General features: G+C 40.5%; 2 protein-coding genes across 3 annotated transcripts; both read right to left on the reverse strand.

Moving 5' to 3' along the window:
- Positions 1-108: 108 nt before the first annotated feature.
- LOC311023564 (acyl-CoA dehydrogenase family member 11) lies at positions 109-6,131 on the reverse strand. The gene is made up of 15 exons (XM_084025484.1): positions 5,952-6,131; positions 4,860-5,199; positions 4,551-4,774; positions 4,263-4,362; positions 3,795-3,912; positions 3,392-3,534; positions 3,132-3,284; positions 2,706-2,800; positions 2,518-2,617; positions 2,289-2,429; positions 2,117-2,209; positions 1,853-1,960; positions 1,594-1,765; positions 1,175-1,241; positions 109-1,081 (listed from the first exon to the last, which is right to left on the reverse strand). Exons 2-15 carry the CDS (start codon positions 5,127-5,129, stop codon positions 967-969), a joined length of 1,899 nt encoding a protein of 632 aa, XP_083881610.1. The 5' UTR covers positions 5,130-5,199; positions 5,952-6,131; the 3' UTR covers positions 109-966.
- Positions 6,132-6,972: 841 nt separating this feature from the next.
- Positions 6,973-18,494, reverse strand: morc2 (MORC family CW-type zinc finger 2). Of its 2 annotated transcripts, XM_084025128.1 has the most exons (28): positions 18,388-18,494; positions 17,650-17,805; positions 16,682-16,735; positions 16,547-16,581; positions 16,379-16,447; positions 16,145-16,235; positions 15,934-16,042; positions 15,544-15,703; positions 14,747-14,858; positions 14,498-14,623; positions 14,337-14,416; positions 14,147-14,229; positions 13,882-13,967; positions 13,490-13,630; positions 13,248-13,402; positions 12,791-12,919; positions 12,593-12,698; positions 12,281-12,413; positions 12,108-12,191; positions 11,529-11,771; positions 11,157-11,408; positions 9,639-9,746; positions 9,272-9,329; positions 9,032-9,170; positions 8,769-8,936; positions 8,568-8,661; positions 8,099-8,287; positions 6,973-7,928 (listed from the first exon to the last, which is right to left on the reverse strand). In XM_084025128.1, the coding sequence occupies exons 2-28, from the start codon at positions 17,715-17,717 to the stop codon at positions 7,860-7,862; spliced, it is 3,141 nt and encodes a 1,046-aa protein (XP_083881254.1). In that variant the 5' UTR covers positions 17,718-17,805; positions 18,388-18,494; the 3' UTR covers positions 6,973-7,859. The 2 variants fall into 2 exon arrangements, with proteins under 2 accessions (XP_083881254.1, XP_083881255.1); XM_084025129.1 differs by lacking the exon at positions 9,639-9,746.
- Positions 18,495-18,545: the final 51 nt, after the last annotated feature.

Consider the following 18,545-nt stretch of genomic DNA (forward strand, 5'->3'; position numbering starts at 1 on the left):
CCTCGTAAACTCAGGATTTTAACAGCGCAAACGCGAACAGGTACTAAAAACATATATGTATGTATATATATACAAAGAAAATAATATTAATCGAGTGTATATGTTATATATTCTTTATTCATGTATTTACAAAAGCTGCGGTACATAACTTGGTAGCATTGTTAGCCCTAATTTAATTTCAGATATAGTTTATAACACAATAAAACACCATTATACAATAAACATACAACATAAGTAATCCTTGTACCATTTTAAAGAATTCTCTTAAGTATAAACAGCTCCAAACTGAAACGTTCTCATATTTTTTTAATTGATACTACATACTTTAACGGATAGAGTTTTTCCAACAGTAGAGAAGGCAACATGTACTGCATGCTTGTTTCTGACCTGTGCTCTAGTTCATTTGTGTTTGTTGATCTTTGCTTACTCTTGCTTGTAATAACTGTGAGAGTAGGCATGACTTTGAATGTGAAAAAGCCTAATTCCATGTTTAATTTTTGCACTTATCCAGGCCTCAATTTCTTTTTTGTTAAAACGTGTGATCACAGGGTCAGCAGGTCATCAGTGCTGGCACATAGAGACAGTGCGTGTATGCATGTATATGTATGTGCACATGTATATAGACATACATAAATGTGCCTATGTGTTTGTATTTGCATTGTATTTTTGTGAATAACTCAATTTGTATAATTTATTGTGAATATATTTCAATATGTATTGCAGGCTATCGCAGACAGCTTATAGGCAGAAGTACATTTACACAATACCTAAATCACATTAGACAGGATTATATTATATTAGAAACTAAAATGTCAGTTTGATTACTGTGCTTATACAGCAGTGGGTTTTTATAAAATATAAAAAAATAATATATAATATAACATCTACAAAAATCAAAAAATGTGGGATACAGGAACTAGACATGCCACAGACTTAAGGTGAGCTTTATCCATTATCAGTGAACCTTCAGTTCTGGATGGGCCGGTCATACACCAGTGCAGCATCAAGTGGGGCTGCGCTGGGATCATAGCAGCCCCTCGCCTGTTTAGTCACAACAGGACACAAGTCTTGTTCACACCATCTGATAAAGGAAAATAAAGATTTTGTTTCATTTTTTAAAAACCTGATAGAAGCATAAATGTAACTTTTTTCCTTCTTTTTTTTTTTTTTTTACCTGAGAGCTGCATAAGTGTCAGATGAAGAGGCTCCATTCCAACATGCATGGTCAATGAGAAGGGCACCTGTTAACATCCATACAGTTAAAGGGGATCTCCAACAATATGACACATCAAAGTTGGTTTACAGGACTTGAGGAATACTAGTACATAAGTGGTAACAAATAATCTGTATGAATGGAGCTCGAGTCCAAACACTACAAGTTTGTGGCTTTAGAAACAAGCATAACGCACACAAATCTCTGACAGAACTGTAAGTGATGGAGATGCATTGTGGGTGATGTAATGCAAAGAAGAATGAATGGAATAAAAAGACAATATATCTCTTTCTGCTGCGTCAATTTTATTATTATTATTATTATTTTCGTTGATGTCCTCATGTAAGCAAGAGGAGTTTATGTGTGACTGTAGCACCTACCCGTGTAGATGCGAGCCAGGCTGTACGCCAGGTCTCTGGCTGCTAGTTCCAGGTAGCTAGGTGCGCCAGTCGCTGCTACCTGAACAAAGTCCTCCAGTTCAGACAGAGCACTGTGTACTGCTTTCACCGCCGGGGCCAATGTGGAAACACTTGATCCTCCTGCAAGCAGGGACTACAAGAAAAACACATCACATCATTTTCATATTCAGTGATAATAGTTACTGAACTGGTTTGTTAGGGTCATTCCCTGATCCTGTACCTTGACATGGGTGAAGTAAGCATGAAGAACCATCCCTGAGCTACGAGCCACACAGCGCAGCACGTCCAGAGAAAGAACATTTGTGGTACCTTCCCATATACTCAACACCTTTGAGGGAAAGAAAAATGTTGTTGTTATTACTATGATTATTTGATCTTCTTCCACTGAGACATTGTGGGGTGAGCGGGGTGTTTTTGTTCTGTACATTTTTTTTTTAATTGCAAAACTGTAAAAAAAACTGTTGTTTTTTATGTATTGCCGTACCTGTACATCGCGAAGAAGTCCAGGTAACCCTGTATCCTCAATGTAGCCCTGTCCACCGAAGCTTTCCAAACCCTCCGACACCACAGCAACCGCCTGACACAAAGCAAAACATGGACAGTAAGGTTTCTATCAAAACAGAAAGTTTACCAACACATTTGTGCAAGCTGGTCACCTGCTTCCCAGTGTACAGTTTGACCACAGGAGTGAGCAGACGCAGCAGGTGTGCATCACGCTGGCTCGCCATGCCACTTTCCTCTCGGCCCAACAGACGACACACATCCATCACCAGAAGGAACGCTCCACGAGTCTCCACCTGTCCATGTCGGAAGCAGGCATGGATGAGGCATGATGGGGAAACTCTGTATAGTTTGTGTGTCTGTGTTCGGCCCCAGCCACCTCACCTCCATTCTAGCGAGAGTCTGTATGTGCAGCGGGTGGTCTTTAAGAAGCTTTCCAAAGACAGTGCGGCGAGTGGCATAGTCACGAGCTAACTGCACCACCCTGTGGACACAGACAAACACACATACAATTAATCAGCTCAATCATAGCATGTTTCAGGATTCAGTGGGGTGAATGAGCAGTATCCTGCCTTCTCATTGCGGCTGCTGCAGAGACGCTGTTGTGTATCCGAGTTATAGTCAGCATGTTGGCTATGGAAGCCACACCCCTCCCTTCCTCTGAGAGCTGTTAATGTAGAGAGTTGAATAAAGATGTCAAAGGATTTTGAAATCAGTTGGAAAAACAGAGAGATTAAATCAAAGTAAATAAATCATTTTGGTGTCTTGTTTCCTGAATATGTAGTATTGTATTTCCAAATAAAAATGGTTGCTGTAATGGAGCATGATGAAAGATAACCTGCCTGAAAGCGTCTTAAGAAAAAAAAAAAATCACCCTTTATAAATAAAGTAAGTTGTACCTGACCCAGTGTGGCTTCAATCTGGAATCTACAGTTTATCATTACTTAAATAAATGATGAAGAAACTGGTTACTTGATAAATGATGATGTATAACTGACCCTGTAAGCCCGCAGGCCGTCCAGCAGCAGCTCAGCAGTCGGCATCTGTCTAGTGCCCAGCTTGTCCTTCAGTCTCTGCACCTCTACACCCTCCAGCTGGCCGTCCTTATCTCTACTCACCTCTGCATAGAACAAAGACAAACCCCTGCTGCCCTGTGGGAGAGAGACAGGCACGCATACAGTGCAATGAAATCACACATTGTAAGTCATTATAAAGCGACTTCATTTCACCAGGGATGACTGGTGTTCAGTAGCAGTACCGGTGTGGTGGCTCCTGTTCCGTCCTGCACCCTGGCCAGTGTGAGAGTCATGTCTGCATCTGTCGCAGAGGTGAACCACTTGAAGCCATGTAGTTTGTATGAACCGTCTGTCTGGGGAATAGCCACCGTCTCTGTGCCACTGGCTGAGGAGATGCACGGCAGAAGGGGCAACAGAAATAAGTATTTCATCTCAGTTCCTCAACAGATAATTAAATTAACAACAATTATGTATCACTGGGAAATAACTCAATAGTATAACATTCAATGACATTGAGCTTTTATTTTGTAATACGGAAACTTAATTTCACCAGCTGTTTCAAACACAGACAATGTCCACTGCTAAACTGTAGCTTTTAATCTGTAGGGTGAAGCTGACACAACAACTGGAAGTGTCACTACTGACCTACGTCGGAGCCTCCCCGCCTTTCGGTCATCCACTGTCCAGATGTCCAGAAATGTGCCGGCTGACGGGTGGTCAAATGACTGTAGGCTTCATCTACTGGCCATGAAACACCTAAGGACTTCACACACACAGCGAAAATACTCACTATGTTAAAAAGATTTTTAAAAAAGGGGGTTATTGACTTTTACAGTCTGCCGTTCAGCCGTGAAAATGTAGGCTAACGACATATTTATTTCTGCTGTAGTCTAACTTTGGATTGGGTTTTGCACATAGCTACAACAAAGGCTCTTAGACTTCTTCCTGCTGCACCCTTGTCATGTTACTGTCTCTGGCATGCACACGTGCTCTTGTGAAAACAACACGAACAGCCTTCGTGTTTACCTTGGTTTCTGGCTGTAGACATAATGATTGTGTCTGTTTAAGACTTAGTGTACAATGTTAGTCAGAGAATCTATTTTTCTGACACACCTGGATGACCTTAGCAGCTCCGTCAGTCATGGCCAGAGGACAGGTGTAGAGACCAGAGGAGGGAGAGAAGATGTACAATTTGCTCATTTGGTACACCCGACTGGAAGGAAGGGAGGAAGGACACACACACACACACACACACACACACACACACACACACACACACACACACACACACACACACAGTTCTTGTTTAGTTAACCTATCCTATTAAAAATGGCCAAAGAGAAGGTTAATTTGACTTGAAATATGACATATGAGCTAAAGTGAAAAAGACAGTCTCCTAACCTCCACTCCCCAAATGACCTCTCATAGCCAATGGATACCAGTCCTTCCTGAGCCGACAGGTCTTTCATGCGTTTCCAGGCGGGGGAGGTCACGATGTGGTCCACTCTGCGACCCCAGGGGTCAAAGTGCACCAACTTTGGAGGCGTAACCTCACACTCTCTGCCCCACACATCCACCTCGTTTGCAACGCGCTCTCCAAACGCACACAATTCTGAAAAAGCTGCCTGTGAAAAAGTATTTACAAGCACAGTTACATATATTGTGAATACCTCAGCTTACAATAGTATGTTTCCTGTGCTGCTTCCTCACCTCCTGGGGCAGGTGTCTCGCCAGGTATCCTCTGAGCAAGGCATCCTCTAGAAATGGGTTCTTCAGCACCGGCCTTTCCTGAAGGAAAGATCCTATCTTGGTTCCGGAGACCGGCGGGTCCCCTGGTGCCTCCCAGAGTTGTTGTTCATCAGTTCTTCTCGTGCCCAGCTCAACTAAACTGGCTAATCTGATGTGGGCGAGTGGTGGAGGAACACTACACAACAGCCTGCAGCGGCCTGCAGCTGACGCTATGCGGCGGGTCACAGACATGGCTCGAGACCGGCAGTCTCAGGTGAGTGTCAGCACAAAGCCTGGCAGTGAGTGCTGACCCCTGATTTTACTGTGAGAAGGCAGAAGAGAGAAAAAAAAATCCTAGATACCATTAACACTTTACATAATATTCAACACTAAATACTAATAAAACCAGAACAATATAGTACGTTTTTGTTCACCCACAATTGTGGTAGTTAGCTGTAAATAGTGGGAGGGAATGACTATTTATTGCTGTAACTTTTTACACATTTTGTTTTTTTAGGTGGGATGGGGATTGATGATGTGAATATTATGATGTGGTTTTTTTATTCTCTCTTTACATTGAATTGTCATTAATTTATTGTTCCACAAACCTGCACAGGAACTACAGGTGGAAAATAGAAAGTTTGCTAAATGCTGCAATGGATCTCTCCTTGTTTTATATAAGGCTAATGTTTAATTGTGCACTGTCCCTTTAAAAAAAATACATACATACAAAATACAAACATACTCGTAAGTAGTCTATATTTACAACAGAATATTTTAAAGATAAGCAGACGTTTCTTCCGATAACGACAATACTTCAAAAACTATAACACCCCTTTAATTCGGTCAGTAATCATATAAACACTTGGGAAGCTACAAACAACATGAAGGTCGCGTGGAAGTGAATGAGCGTTGGCTAACGTTAGGTTAGTTAGCTGAAATTAAAACTTAAAGTACAGAAAAACAGAAAAAGTGATGAGGCTTAAGTGACACCACATATAAGGATGTCATTCCAAGTTAATGTCTGATAACTTGTACAGCAATTTGAACCTGCAATCTATTTGGTAAGCTAACCTCCACACAGCTGGCCGAAGTGGGTCACAGTTCATTCCACTTCACTCTCCTTTTAGTGCAATTAGTTAGCTCAGTAGTTTCCAACCTGACTGTAAAATGGCGTTTCTTCATCAAACTGTGGAGTATATCGTCACTCTGAAACCCGAAGTCACCCGAGCACACAACACCTGTTAGTTCGACTTGAATCCTCCCGTGGTCAAATAAGGAAACACATAAATTGTTGTGCACCCTTATACGTACATTCACGGTAAACGCATTCAGATGGCTCAGATATGAAACGTACGTGGGAGCCTTTATTTTGAAACCGGAAGTATTGGCAATTGGCGCCTTCCATCTCCGACGGTAGCTCCAGAGCTGGGCCATCTGAATGGGTTTACCACGAATGTGAGTATACAGGCGCACTACAATTTTAGTGTTGGCTGGATTGACGACAGAGATTTTGTCATCTTGCTTGACCGCAGTAACACAACAGTTAGCGAGCTAGCTAACGTTAAATGTGTGGTTTCAACGTAGTTAGACAATACCCTGGCCATCGAGGTTTTTCTATTTATTTGACAATCACTTGCTAACTGTTTTAATACGAGGTTCAAAGATATGCACTCTTACCTAGTTGGCCGAGCACTGTTGACATTGCAGAGTTGCAAACTCTCGCCATCAAAATAAAAGTCCAGTTCCTTGTTAAACGGCTTGTTCGCTCCAACAACATGAAAAAAAAATATATTAAAGTGGTATCCAGAGAGCTTTGATTTAATTTACCAAGATTTTAAGATCTCTTTTAAGAGAAGAGAAGGGGAAAAAAAACAATATCTCATGCAAGATACAGTGTCCATTAGGGCTGAGGTATCCATACAACGCACAGTGAGCAATTTTCATAAAAGACACATTACAGTTTTATTTAACCATTTCTGTAATTGGCCTTAGCACCAAGCAAAAAAATCTGTTAAATGAAAATGGAATTACAATGGAATTTTGTTATTTAGCATATACAGACATAGCAAAATAACAGACATACATTCATCAAAAGGTGTTGCTGAACCTGTTTTATTGTTCTAAGTAAAGATCTGTCAAAAATACAGAATCATTTGTTCCAATCAGAACAAAAAGACTGAACGCATGCACCGTTTAATAAAACATTTCCATGATCCGTTAAAAATCTGTTCAAAAGGAAGGTCACAGGTACTGAATTATGAAGATGCAACTTTTGCATTTGAATGAGATTTTTTTTTTCTACCAAAAATAAACAGAACATTCATAGCTTAAATGCAAGAGAGATATAAGGGAATAATCATACTGATAAAACCCAGTAAGTAGTTCTTCTTTGTGGGTGTGGCACACAACCCACTCGTAAAATATTAACCTGGTTTGTTCAGACCAGGATGGAGGAAGGTAATGGGCAACACTGATGTGTTAGTGTACAAAAATAAACGTTAATGTTTTAGTACAGGCTGCAATGCAGAGCACTGCCCAGTCACTTGGCATGTCCAATTCTCACCAGACGAAGGAGCAAAATAAGGGGACAAATAGTCCGCAGTTTGACACAGCATTAGCTGATTATATAAAGGGAGCACAAATGTAATGAACGTACACAAATTATTTCAAAGATCAATCAGAATAGGATGGCTTAAACATAGATTAACATATATAAGCAGGTATATAAAAACAACTAAAAGAGAAAATTACAGGCTACCCAAAAATGTAGAAACCGCAGAGAAACTGCCCAAACTCAAAGAGTTCACTGGTGTTCACTAGATGCTTGAACAATCAAAATCAAAGACCATACTCAAGATAATCCGATTTACCAGCTAACTCTGCACATAAGGATGAGTCCTTGGGGAACCCTCAACAAGTAATGGCTGGAATAAAAACTTCCAGTACGTTTTTTTGTGCATGTACTCTTTTCTGTCCAATTTAATCACCCTTGGTAAGGAGGTCCTCTATGTAGGCATCAAGCTCGTCATCTGTGTTTATGTCAATGTCCTAAAAGTGTAAAAAAGAAAAGCAGCATTATTTACTGCAAATGACCACATAATAATATACATAACAAAGATAACCTTTGATAGACACGCAAGAGGGATCAGCAGTAGTTTGTATGTGTGAAACTGTCCCGTTTCCTGGACCATCGATAAGCAAGGCTGAAGCCGTCTTACCTCTTGTACTTTTTGCAAGAGCGCTACAATGTTTGTTCGTAGTTTCTGTAGTTTCTCGTCTGCCTCCTTCAGTTTGACCTCATTGCTGTTGCTCTTCTCCTCCACAGCTCTGGCCCTGGCATCAGCTCTGCTCTGGTACGAGTTACACAAAGACTGGAGTCCCGATTCATACTGCTGGAAATACTCTTTCTGATGGAGGAGGAAAAACACAATACTCAGGCACTTAATACTTGGGACAAGAAAGAACAAGTCAACAAATTCCCAGTACGTACGTGTATTATTTCAAAGTGTACTCTGGAATTCTGCATTCTATTATCCAGGGAAATCTCATGAACCCACATAGACTAGTGGGTCCATCCTCTTTCACTACGTGCTGCAGCCTCCCCTTCTTCTCGACCTTTGTCAAGAGTGTTTTTTTTTTATCCTAAACTAAGGATCAATCCATTGAACCATCTACTATCCATCTCACCAACGGAAAGGCTACCAACTCCTCAGCCGTCATGCTGTTGACATCGTCCTTCGGGATCCGAAAAGCAGGAGGGAAGAAGTAACGCAGCATTGTCCTGGAAACACAAAACGCACAGTGAACACAACACAGTCCTATGAAATTATGTGCCCTGGCATTTACACAGCGTGTGTTAACAGCACCAGTTCATTGTCATCAGCTCACCTCAACATGGTGACGAGACTGTCAGTCACCTCTCGACTGGTTCCTGGTTGGGTAGTGTCGGGCTCCATGGTTGCCGGCCCCTTCTCAGTCTCCTGTTGGGTGTCAGGTGTCTGAGAGATTGGAGATGGCGGCCGCATCAACCGGACTTCATCACTCCCCTTGAACACCCTTCAAAACACACACACACCAGCATAGGATATGAATTATCTGTCAAAGTCAACTGAATGGGCCCTGAATGCAGCAAAACAGACAGAGTATATTACCATCTGTCTTTCGGGGTGGATCTAGGTACATAGTCAAACTTCACTTTCCAGCGGACAGTCTGTTTATTTGACTCCACAGCAATGACTTTGCCTGTGAACCACTCCTTGTTGACACGTACTTCAACCAGCACACCCTTATCTGTAGAAAAAAAAACATACATAGATAGAATGTATTATATTAGAGCTTTTGTTTTACCATTTGTTTTTATGTGACAGAGTAGAGCAGTCCCATCAGCTCACCTTTCTGAGCATTTTTAATGTCATTGTCTGCTTCTGCCTGTGGGGACTTCTCAGACGCCTGCAGAAACAAAACGATCATTACTCCCATTGCAGCAAGAGAAACATGAGTATGGTTAGAAGAAATAATTTGCATCTTGGTTAATGAACAAAGTGAAAGTCTAAAGGGTTCTCCGGCATTAGGTGGAAAGTCAGGCTTGATTACAGCTGTTAGAATAATACAACAACTTAGGTTTCAAGAGAGGATTGTTAGAAGAGAGAGTACACCCAGATCAGATGAAAAGTTAATTCGTCATTATTGTTAGAGGTTATGAGAACAGATGCAGCCCAGCTGTATTCGAGGGTTGAGAGAGGGACAGAGTTAAGCTACCTTTGCTTTAGCCCCATGCTGTTGCATGGATATGGATTTAGCATTAGCGGTTGGAGTAGTTGGTGTCTGCTGTAAAGGAGAAGAAACCCCTTTCTTCTGGGTGTTAACCTGCAAGGTCAAAAGCAGAGGGGCTCTGGTTGGAGGTTCAACAACCTACTTAGCCATCGTTGAATGCCTTCATTTCCTTCTTTTCATCATATGAACCTGAAACTAAATTCTTCATCTTGCCAGTCCTCTGAGTACTGAAGGAGTAGTTTAGTTCAAAGTCTCCTGGTGAAACCATTTAGAACTCCTGATTAGCTATTGGATTTCAGTTTGTGATTTAATCTGTAATAGATGGAAACTTTTATGTTGCTGTAAAAGTAACATATGCCTCCTGCACGTTACATTAAATACTTTTAATTGCTTTGTAATATAGAATTTGATTGTCAAAATATTTACCTTGCTTTGATAGTTAATGTAGTAATGTGTCTTCATTTGTGTTTTCATATTTTTTATACTGTGATTTTAAATGTTATAACATTAGAATTATAAAAGCCCTTACATACACAAAAAATAAAGACTTCTGCTAAATGTCTGTCTCTTCTCAGTCACTTTTACTCACTTCCTAGAAGTGAATGCCTTGTGAAAGACCAATGGTAACGGAGGAGGAAAGGCAACAAGCAGCAGAAAAGAAGCAGCAGCACAAACCATCACAGCACTGACACACACAGGCTGTCTCACAAGATTACAGTGAACACTTGAAGGGTTTATTCAGCATTGCTAATGCTGTCATTTTATTCTATAGTCTATACATGTGTAGGTTTTACGGTAGGGGTATCCACCACTAAGAATTTACATGGTAGAATCTGATTGGTCAAGTCTTGCCTATAGTTGACCGATCGTCGAATCAGTCTCTTTTCTTGCTCATTGCTCTCACTCTAATTAATATTCATCTATCTATAGAAAACCTTATTGATTGAGATACATGTTAAAAGAATTCAGAACAATGGACAGTGTTGTTGTGTGCATTGTCACACGGAGCAGTGATCGATAGAGAAACATGGTTTCTTAACTTGCTTGCTTTTTGTGGTTGCAAATACAACTTTTAGTCCTTATTCTCTTTTCCACAATGTAGAAATCCACACACAGAAGGGAAACGACAGGGAAGTGAAGGGACTGTCAATGGGAGAGAGAGACGCACGCCGCAAACAACTGTTTCTACGCACCTCCCCAAGCTGATTGTACAGAATCATTCATTAATTCAAAATATATCCTGCCTTTGATAGTGCTGTGGTCTTATGCTCTGGTTAATACGATCAGGCCTTTCCTTTGATTCTTTACTCCGACCACATTTTCCCGTCACCGTGACTATTTGACTGTGAGATTGGCAGTCGAAACAAGCTTACTATTCAGGGTCACTGCTATATTGCAGGATTGATATCTTTCATAAGTTGTGCAATTAAACATTTGAGCTACAATGTCTGACCTGATTGATTGGAAGTCTACTCGTACTTGTGAATGCTGTTGTGCGTTTACCTCATCCAGCTTGCCACGTTTGGCAGGTGACGCCTTTTCTATCACTTTTCCACGGTTACCAGCTGCTGTGGCCATCCTGGATTTCTTTGTCTGTGGTTCTTCCTCTTCACTAGCCTCCTCACTGTCCTCCTCCTCCTCTTCTTCTTCTTTTTCTTCCTCTTCCTCCTCCTCCTCCTCACTGTCCTCCTGCTCTATGATTCTCTTGCGTTGTGCAGCAGCTGCTGGTTTGGCTGCTGATGCTTTGGCAGGTGTCTATGTTAAGAGATTTAATATCATTATTTAACATGCAGCCATATCAAAAACTTTCACCAACAAAACACTCAATGGTACTTTGTGTTATTGGTAGATTATTTCCTAAATTCTGTAACTTACCCTTGAGCTGCGGCTAGGCGGGGGTGTTTTGGCAGTAGCTTTGGGTACAGGCTTTGCTTGAGGTACAGGAGTCTTTGCTGCACCTCTGGACCTGGATGGTTCAACTTTGGGTGGCGGCGGCGGAGGGGCAGGTGTTCGGGTGGGGCGCTGAGAAGCTGCACGAGATGGAGGGGTGCTTTTTAAGTGAGCTGGGAGCGGTGGGGAGCGGGGGCGTGTTATGGTCCTGTCAGAAGACCTAGTTGCCTGAACCGACAATATGTGAAACACACAACAAACAAACATTTTAGTAAGGTAACAAATGGGAAAAACAAGATCACCTCCAAGAACAGTGTTGGTGTGCTTAATTTGTTTTAGTCGTTATTTGTAAAAACCTGAGAAATAAGCTGTGATTCACCTCTTCACCACTTTACTTACATTTTATATTAAAGATTGGGGAAATATACAGCAGTAAACAATGTTTAATAAAAAATAAAATTAAAAAACATTCCTGTTTTTGCTCATATTTCCAGTGATATTACCAGCATAAAAAATAAGATAAATAAGATGACCTACAAGAAGCATCCTATCGGGTGCTTGTACCTGAGAGGAGCCCTCTGTTGGTTTCATGCTGACATCCATCGGTAGCTTCTTTACATCTGCCGCAGATTTTACGGTGCTGGTTTTCTGTGAAGAGAAAATACAATTTATTATGTGCAATGTGCAATGCACACACAAAAAAGAGCAACAGAAGGGGAGTGAGAAGTATGATGTACCTGCAAGGCCTCTAGTTTCCCCTGCTGCTGTTTGATTTTCTCTGTCAGCTCTTTCTGTTTGTCCTCAGCCGACTGCTTGTCTTTCTTCAGAACACCACATGGCAAATTCTGTTTCTGTTCAGCAGCGTCACACCTAAATACACAATTTACACTGTTAGAGATAGCATGTAGGAACATAAAAATTGATCGCAAAATAGCAATGTAGTGACACAGTGACTAAATTAGCACTTATACTTTATTACATGAATAATACAACTAGTACTACAGAGTGAATTTAAATTGTAATCCTATAAACCAACATATTGTGTGTACCTGTCCTGGGAGCTGTCAGGGTTCATGAGGCACACCCAACTGTCTGGGTAGCGTTTGTCCACAGCATCCATCTGGAATGGCAGTGTTCTCCACTTTAAACATTTATCTGAAAATAATAGAAAATAGCTTTGTTAGTAAAATAATACATATTTTCAGTTTATTAAGATATGGTATGTGTGTTGTGGATGTGTGACTTACCACACTGAATAGTGAGTGGTATCTCCATGGCACGACGTCTCTTGTATCTCTGCTCTGATGACGGAGGTGCAGACCATTTTGCAGACAGATATCCAAACTCATCCCAGAACTTCACGATGCCTTTCTGGGCTGCATAACACACACAGACACTTAGCATTTCATACAGCAACAATTTATTTAAAAAAAAGTTATTCAAGCCAACACTTCTCTACTTGTTCCTTGCAGCATGTGTGCACTGGAGTGATTGGGAGGGCAGTGTAATGCAGCCAGGAGGAGACTTTCAACCATTTTTTAAATAAAATGCTGTCACATTATTTCATAATACCTTTGCTGATCTTTTTATCAGCAATGACATTTTTTTAACCAACTATAACAGTGCGATTTAAATGCCTTAATAGTGGAAACTTATTCAATTTGAACTGTACATGACAGGTGTTGGCAACAAATGGAAACTCACCAATGTTAGTGTCCTTCCAGTACTGAGCTAAATGTTCCCCCATGGATTTCAGTAAATGTCGATACTCCTTTGCATCTGCAAAGTCCTGTTTGTTGTGAGTTGGTTCTAGAATTAAATATGGGACATCCACTACTCCAACCACACCTCCACAGGCCCTGAAACACATATCACAGAACCATAAAATATTTCTCTTTATCATTCAAACATAGTCACTTTTCCATCTTTGTGTGCAAATTACTCACATGCCTCCCTCCAGCTGGGGCCCTGTTTTCTCGTACATCTTGATGAGACGAGAACAGTTGTATACAAACATCCCATCCAGGTCCCTCTGTCCAATGTTCACACCGAATATAAAATTCAACTCTTTGGGCTCCTTTAATGCTCTGAGGAAAAATAAAGTGTTGGAGACGGATGAGAAATAGACAAAACCCAGCAAATACAAAGTGATATAAAGTGTTATGTTTTTTTCTTGAAGTTACTCTTCTTATTAGTTCCATGTAAAAAAAAACAGAACAAATGTTGACAAACAATCTACTTTGGCAAGCATGAATTTGAATATTACAGTAAATGTCTTACATTTCCAGCCTATTTGGATAAAAGAAAAACATTATTTTAACTGAAAAATGTCATGTACTTCTGCTTAGCTTCTAGAATCCTTTTCTTCATGTCACAATCCCGCCGAAGCATCATGGCTGAATCTTGAACCTTTCTCAGAATTGCCTAGGAAGAGAGGATGGAGGGAGATATCAGTTGAGTCACTATAACAACCTTCGGTTAAGGTAGGGGTTTCAAAGTTGTTCAACAAAATGGTGGGCCCGTTTCAGAAGAAAAGCTGGTTTAAAGAGACAAAATCATATCTGCATTTGACAAATTAACCAAAAATATCCTCTTCCTCATACCCGTGAATCTTTTGACAGGTCCTCTCCTAATCTGGCCTCCAAAGAAATCTGCTTACTCTCTGCCTCTCTGGCTTTCTCTTCAGCTGAAAAAGAAACCAAACAAACAACAACAACAACAAAATTGTTAACTGAGGAGTCCCAACATGAAAGCAAGATGTAAATCATAATACCCATTTCCCCAATGACTCACCAATCTTCGCGAGGTGATCTGCTTTCTTCACTTCTTGCTCAGCACGCGTTTTGAAACGAGTCGATGTGTATTTATAAACCCTGTTAACGAAACAAGAATGCTGATGAAAGTCTTGTCACTTGGCTATCCTAGTTGCACACACATACCGTTAAAGTGAGTACCTTGGTTTATATAAACAGCAGGACAGTCTTTTGGTCCTGACTTTATGTCCTTGGATAAAAATCCTCATGCGTGGGTCGATGTATAAAACAGCAGCGTACGCCCTGAACGACCTCTTCTCTGGCTTCCTGTGAGAGGGAACATTTCTGATCAATACAATCAACATCACATCAAAGTCATTGCACAAAATATGACTCCTTTCAACATGAGTTCGTGAAAGCATGGTTAAATGGTTTAATGGTGTCACTCACACTCCTTCAACAGGTGTCCCAGCCATCAGTATGTCCTGGTGGTCTGTCTCCACATCCAGCTCTGGTTCTCTGTTGTCCATCAGCTTCAGATTATAGATGATCACAAGAGTGCCTTTAAACAAAAATAAAACACAAAAATAAGCATTGCAATCAATCAAATATCAACCACGACTTTCGCCAAAACAAATGATCAACTAAAACTACGCATGTATGTTCAAAATGTCTTCAACATTTATATGAAATTGGCATAATTAGCACATCAATTCTTTACTTGGCACTCCTGAGATACCACGTTCACAAGAATGGGAAGTGAGTTGACCTTGACCACTAAATTCTTATCAGCTCATCCTTGAGTCTAAGTGGATGTTTCGCTCAAATTTGAAGACATTTCATGAAGGTGCTTCTGAGAAATCACATTCAAAGGCATGGTATGGTTGAACAGGCAACCCGAATACATAAAAAAAGAAAATGTATTGACACAATAAAGATAATATTAACTACTACCAACACCAAATGCAGTTGGAACCCAAGGGCCTAGGCTGCATGTGATTTCTGCCTAAAAGCCTATTAAGGCAGTATTTTCTTGCCACTGTCGCTGTAACGCTTGTCCTGAGATTACTTCTGTTGTGATACAACACTATAAATAACATTTAATTGAATAGAGATACATTTTTTATGATATAATTATAGTGATATATATGTTTTACATGAGGGTCAACAAAAACGTTTTAAAGTAACTCTTGATTGACATCACAAAATGAATCTTTTCACATGGAGACAAATATTCAAATGCTTACCACTGCTACTTTCTATTTTGTTGAACTGCTCCATCAGCTGCTGTTCATTTTTAAAAGGGGAGTATTTGAAGATCAGCTCCGTCTCTATGGCGTATTTCTCTGGGTCAGAGGTCAGTGGCTGCTTGGTGTTCAGATCCCAGGAGGGAAGGGGCACTATCACCTGAAGAGAGAATCTGAATCTCATCAGCCTCATTCACAAATTAAAGGTATAACATATTAGAATTGTCGGCAAACACATAACAACATGCCGTATTGTTACTGAAGTTTATGTTCATATTGTTGAACATCTTGTACTTCCAAACTATCAAATTAGACACAATTAATAATAAGGGTTACTTGATAACAGTGATGACCTCTATTAAACAGTTCTATCCAACAGCTGACTCTGACCTCATCCAGTCCCTCCTCTTCATGGAAAGTCCTTGACATGAAAAGGCAAGTGAGTGTGTCGTCCTTTTTTGTGAACAAGATGAAATCCTTCCCAATACGCATAGACCCACTGTGAACACAAACACATATTTAATGTGATGTGAAATGATTTAAACCAGTGTAAAAAAATGCACAAAGTCATAATCGCACACGAATCAGATAAAGGTCTTACGATTTCAGTCCGTTTCCATACTGGCCAATCTGAGTGGACTCAGTGGACCGTTTGTTTGACTTTCCAAACTGAATCACATGTGTTGCCTCATCTAGTAAAAGAAAGGCATTCAGCATCATATTTCACACACGAAAAACACTTTTCATCATAAAACCTTATAATGGACCTACACTAAAGTACTTGTAATCATGGAATGAAAATTAGCTTCAAGTGATGTAATAAAGTAGTACTTACTAGGGTCCATTCCAATACCGTCATCTAGAAAACAGAGCGTGTAGCCGCCCCGCAGCTCTGGACTTTTTTCTTTCAGCAAAGCAGGATGGTGAAAAAGACATGTTAGGAGCTATGAATTAATGTGAATGCATCAGTTTGTGAACTTGGGTGAGTTATTCTGAGGTGTACCTGTGTAGATGTCTATTCGCGTTGCATTGGCATCTCTGTGAAAGAAATAAACCAACTGTGAGACTTTCAACTTAATACGTTATCAGGCACAATTTGTTAACAATTATATGCTCTGTTGCAAAACATTGTGAGTACCTTGAATTATCAACAAGTTCCGCCAAGGCTCCAAATAAGAACTCGTGGGTTGTCCTGAAAGCATAAGTCAATATACTTGAATGTCAAGAGGGATTTAACTTGAATTAACAAGCCAGGCTTAGAGAAATGGGACGTATAAGTTATACTTGTTGGCAGCATTGGATCTCCATTAATATTCTTCATGGGATTATTATTCACTTACACAACCGGAAATTCCTCAATCATGTGGTTTTTGGTAAGTGACTGATTTAAAGAAAACTTTAATGTGTTCAATTTCAGAACAGAATATGGTGGTAGAATGAGTCTGTAATTAGGTTGTTTTCCTGTTGCCAACACGTTGGTTTATAAATTAAATACCTTGACTTTCACAATGACACAATCATTTACATAATTTACATAATTTACATAGTAAATCTTTTTACGTAAAGTGGAGAAATTATTTGGTATCCGTTCAGAAAATGTAACTAAAATGATAGCCGGCCCTTTTCCCACTAGCTGGCTACTCTATTTCCTTGTAGAAAGCCACTTGATTAACTTATTGATGTTGTTAGTGCATGCAATACATACTGAGAGTAGACTCAGTAGTAAATGTTAGTTAATGTACAAGTACCATATTACATTCAATGGTCCATGCTGACTATTTTGGATGGCAGGCAAAGTCATATTCAGTGCAAACTGACTTAATACAGAGTATATTCTCCTCTCCTCTGAAGAGATGACAGGTTTAACCAGATTATCCTGTGTTGGTTTAAAGGATATAGCACAGAAGTAAGGTGTATCTATGCAAAAATTAATGTTGGGTGTTGATTGTTGTAATAATTTCAGTCATCTTTGCAATATTGACATGGATGAGCTGGTATAATAAGTTGTATCTTGGTCTAGTTGGTCATCCGTATTATTCACCGTCATAATTATGTGTGGTGCCAAGTTCATAAGAACATTTTAATTGCCAGCAAACCAGTACTTACGAATTTGTGTGCAGGTACTCAAATGTAAGCTGAGCCCTGCTCAGGTTGCTGTAGTTGGAGTAGGCCATGGCCACACACAACCAGTTTCCGTTTCCTTCCTATTCTCTTGTTTGTCTTCTTCCTTTCCAGCCGAGCTTTTAGTCCAGAGCTCTCATCCTGAGGAGGAAAGAAAACCATCACAGGTCCTGTGCATTAAGCGTTACCTACAATGTGCCTAACTCCATTAGCTGACATGGTCTGACAGCGGTTGATGGGGACGCTTTGTTTACAAGTCCTAAAAGGCCAAGGTAGGTTAACACCCACACCTTAATAAAGCCTGCCCCCATGAGAGGAGTACCACGTGGGCGGCCTGGGAACAACACAATTGTAAGGCAAATCGCGCCTTTGGTCACAGTATTAGCTATGAAGACGTTCACTTATGCATTTATTGAGTAGTCGGTTATTGGTCCGGGCCTAGTCATGTTCACCGAGGAGCATTATGACATAACCGTTATAGACGTAAGGCAGCAACCGCCACTAACGTTCAACGTAAAGACTAACGAACTAGCGAACATTTGCGAATTCTATGGAGTGTTTATTGGCTAACGGTAGCAAGCTAGCTAGCTTCACACTGGAAAAATGCAACTGACGTTCGCCCCATCAGGTCATTTTCACCAACTTTGCAGCCCGTTCGACATGACGGCGACTTCGTAATGGCTTCGCGCTAGTGTTGTAATGCGTTCAGGAACGAATACATACTTTGTAGCGTTACGTTTCCTTTTCTTTCACATAAAACAATCCGCCAGGCCGCAGGAATCCAACCACTTCGACGTTGGTTACTTGGTTTCCCTCTGGTCTCAAGAAATCCCACCTCTATTTTTCTACGCTCGACCAATAGGAAGGCAGCCTGTGAAGAC

The sequence above is a fragment of the Eutrigla gurnardus genome (genome assembly GCF_963514095.1).
Source record: "Eutrigla gurnardus genome assembly, chromosome: 13".
Taxonomy (NCBI): Eukaryota; Metazoa; Chordata; class Actinopteri; order Perciformes; family Triglidae; genus Eutrigla; species Eutrigla gurnardus.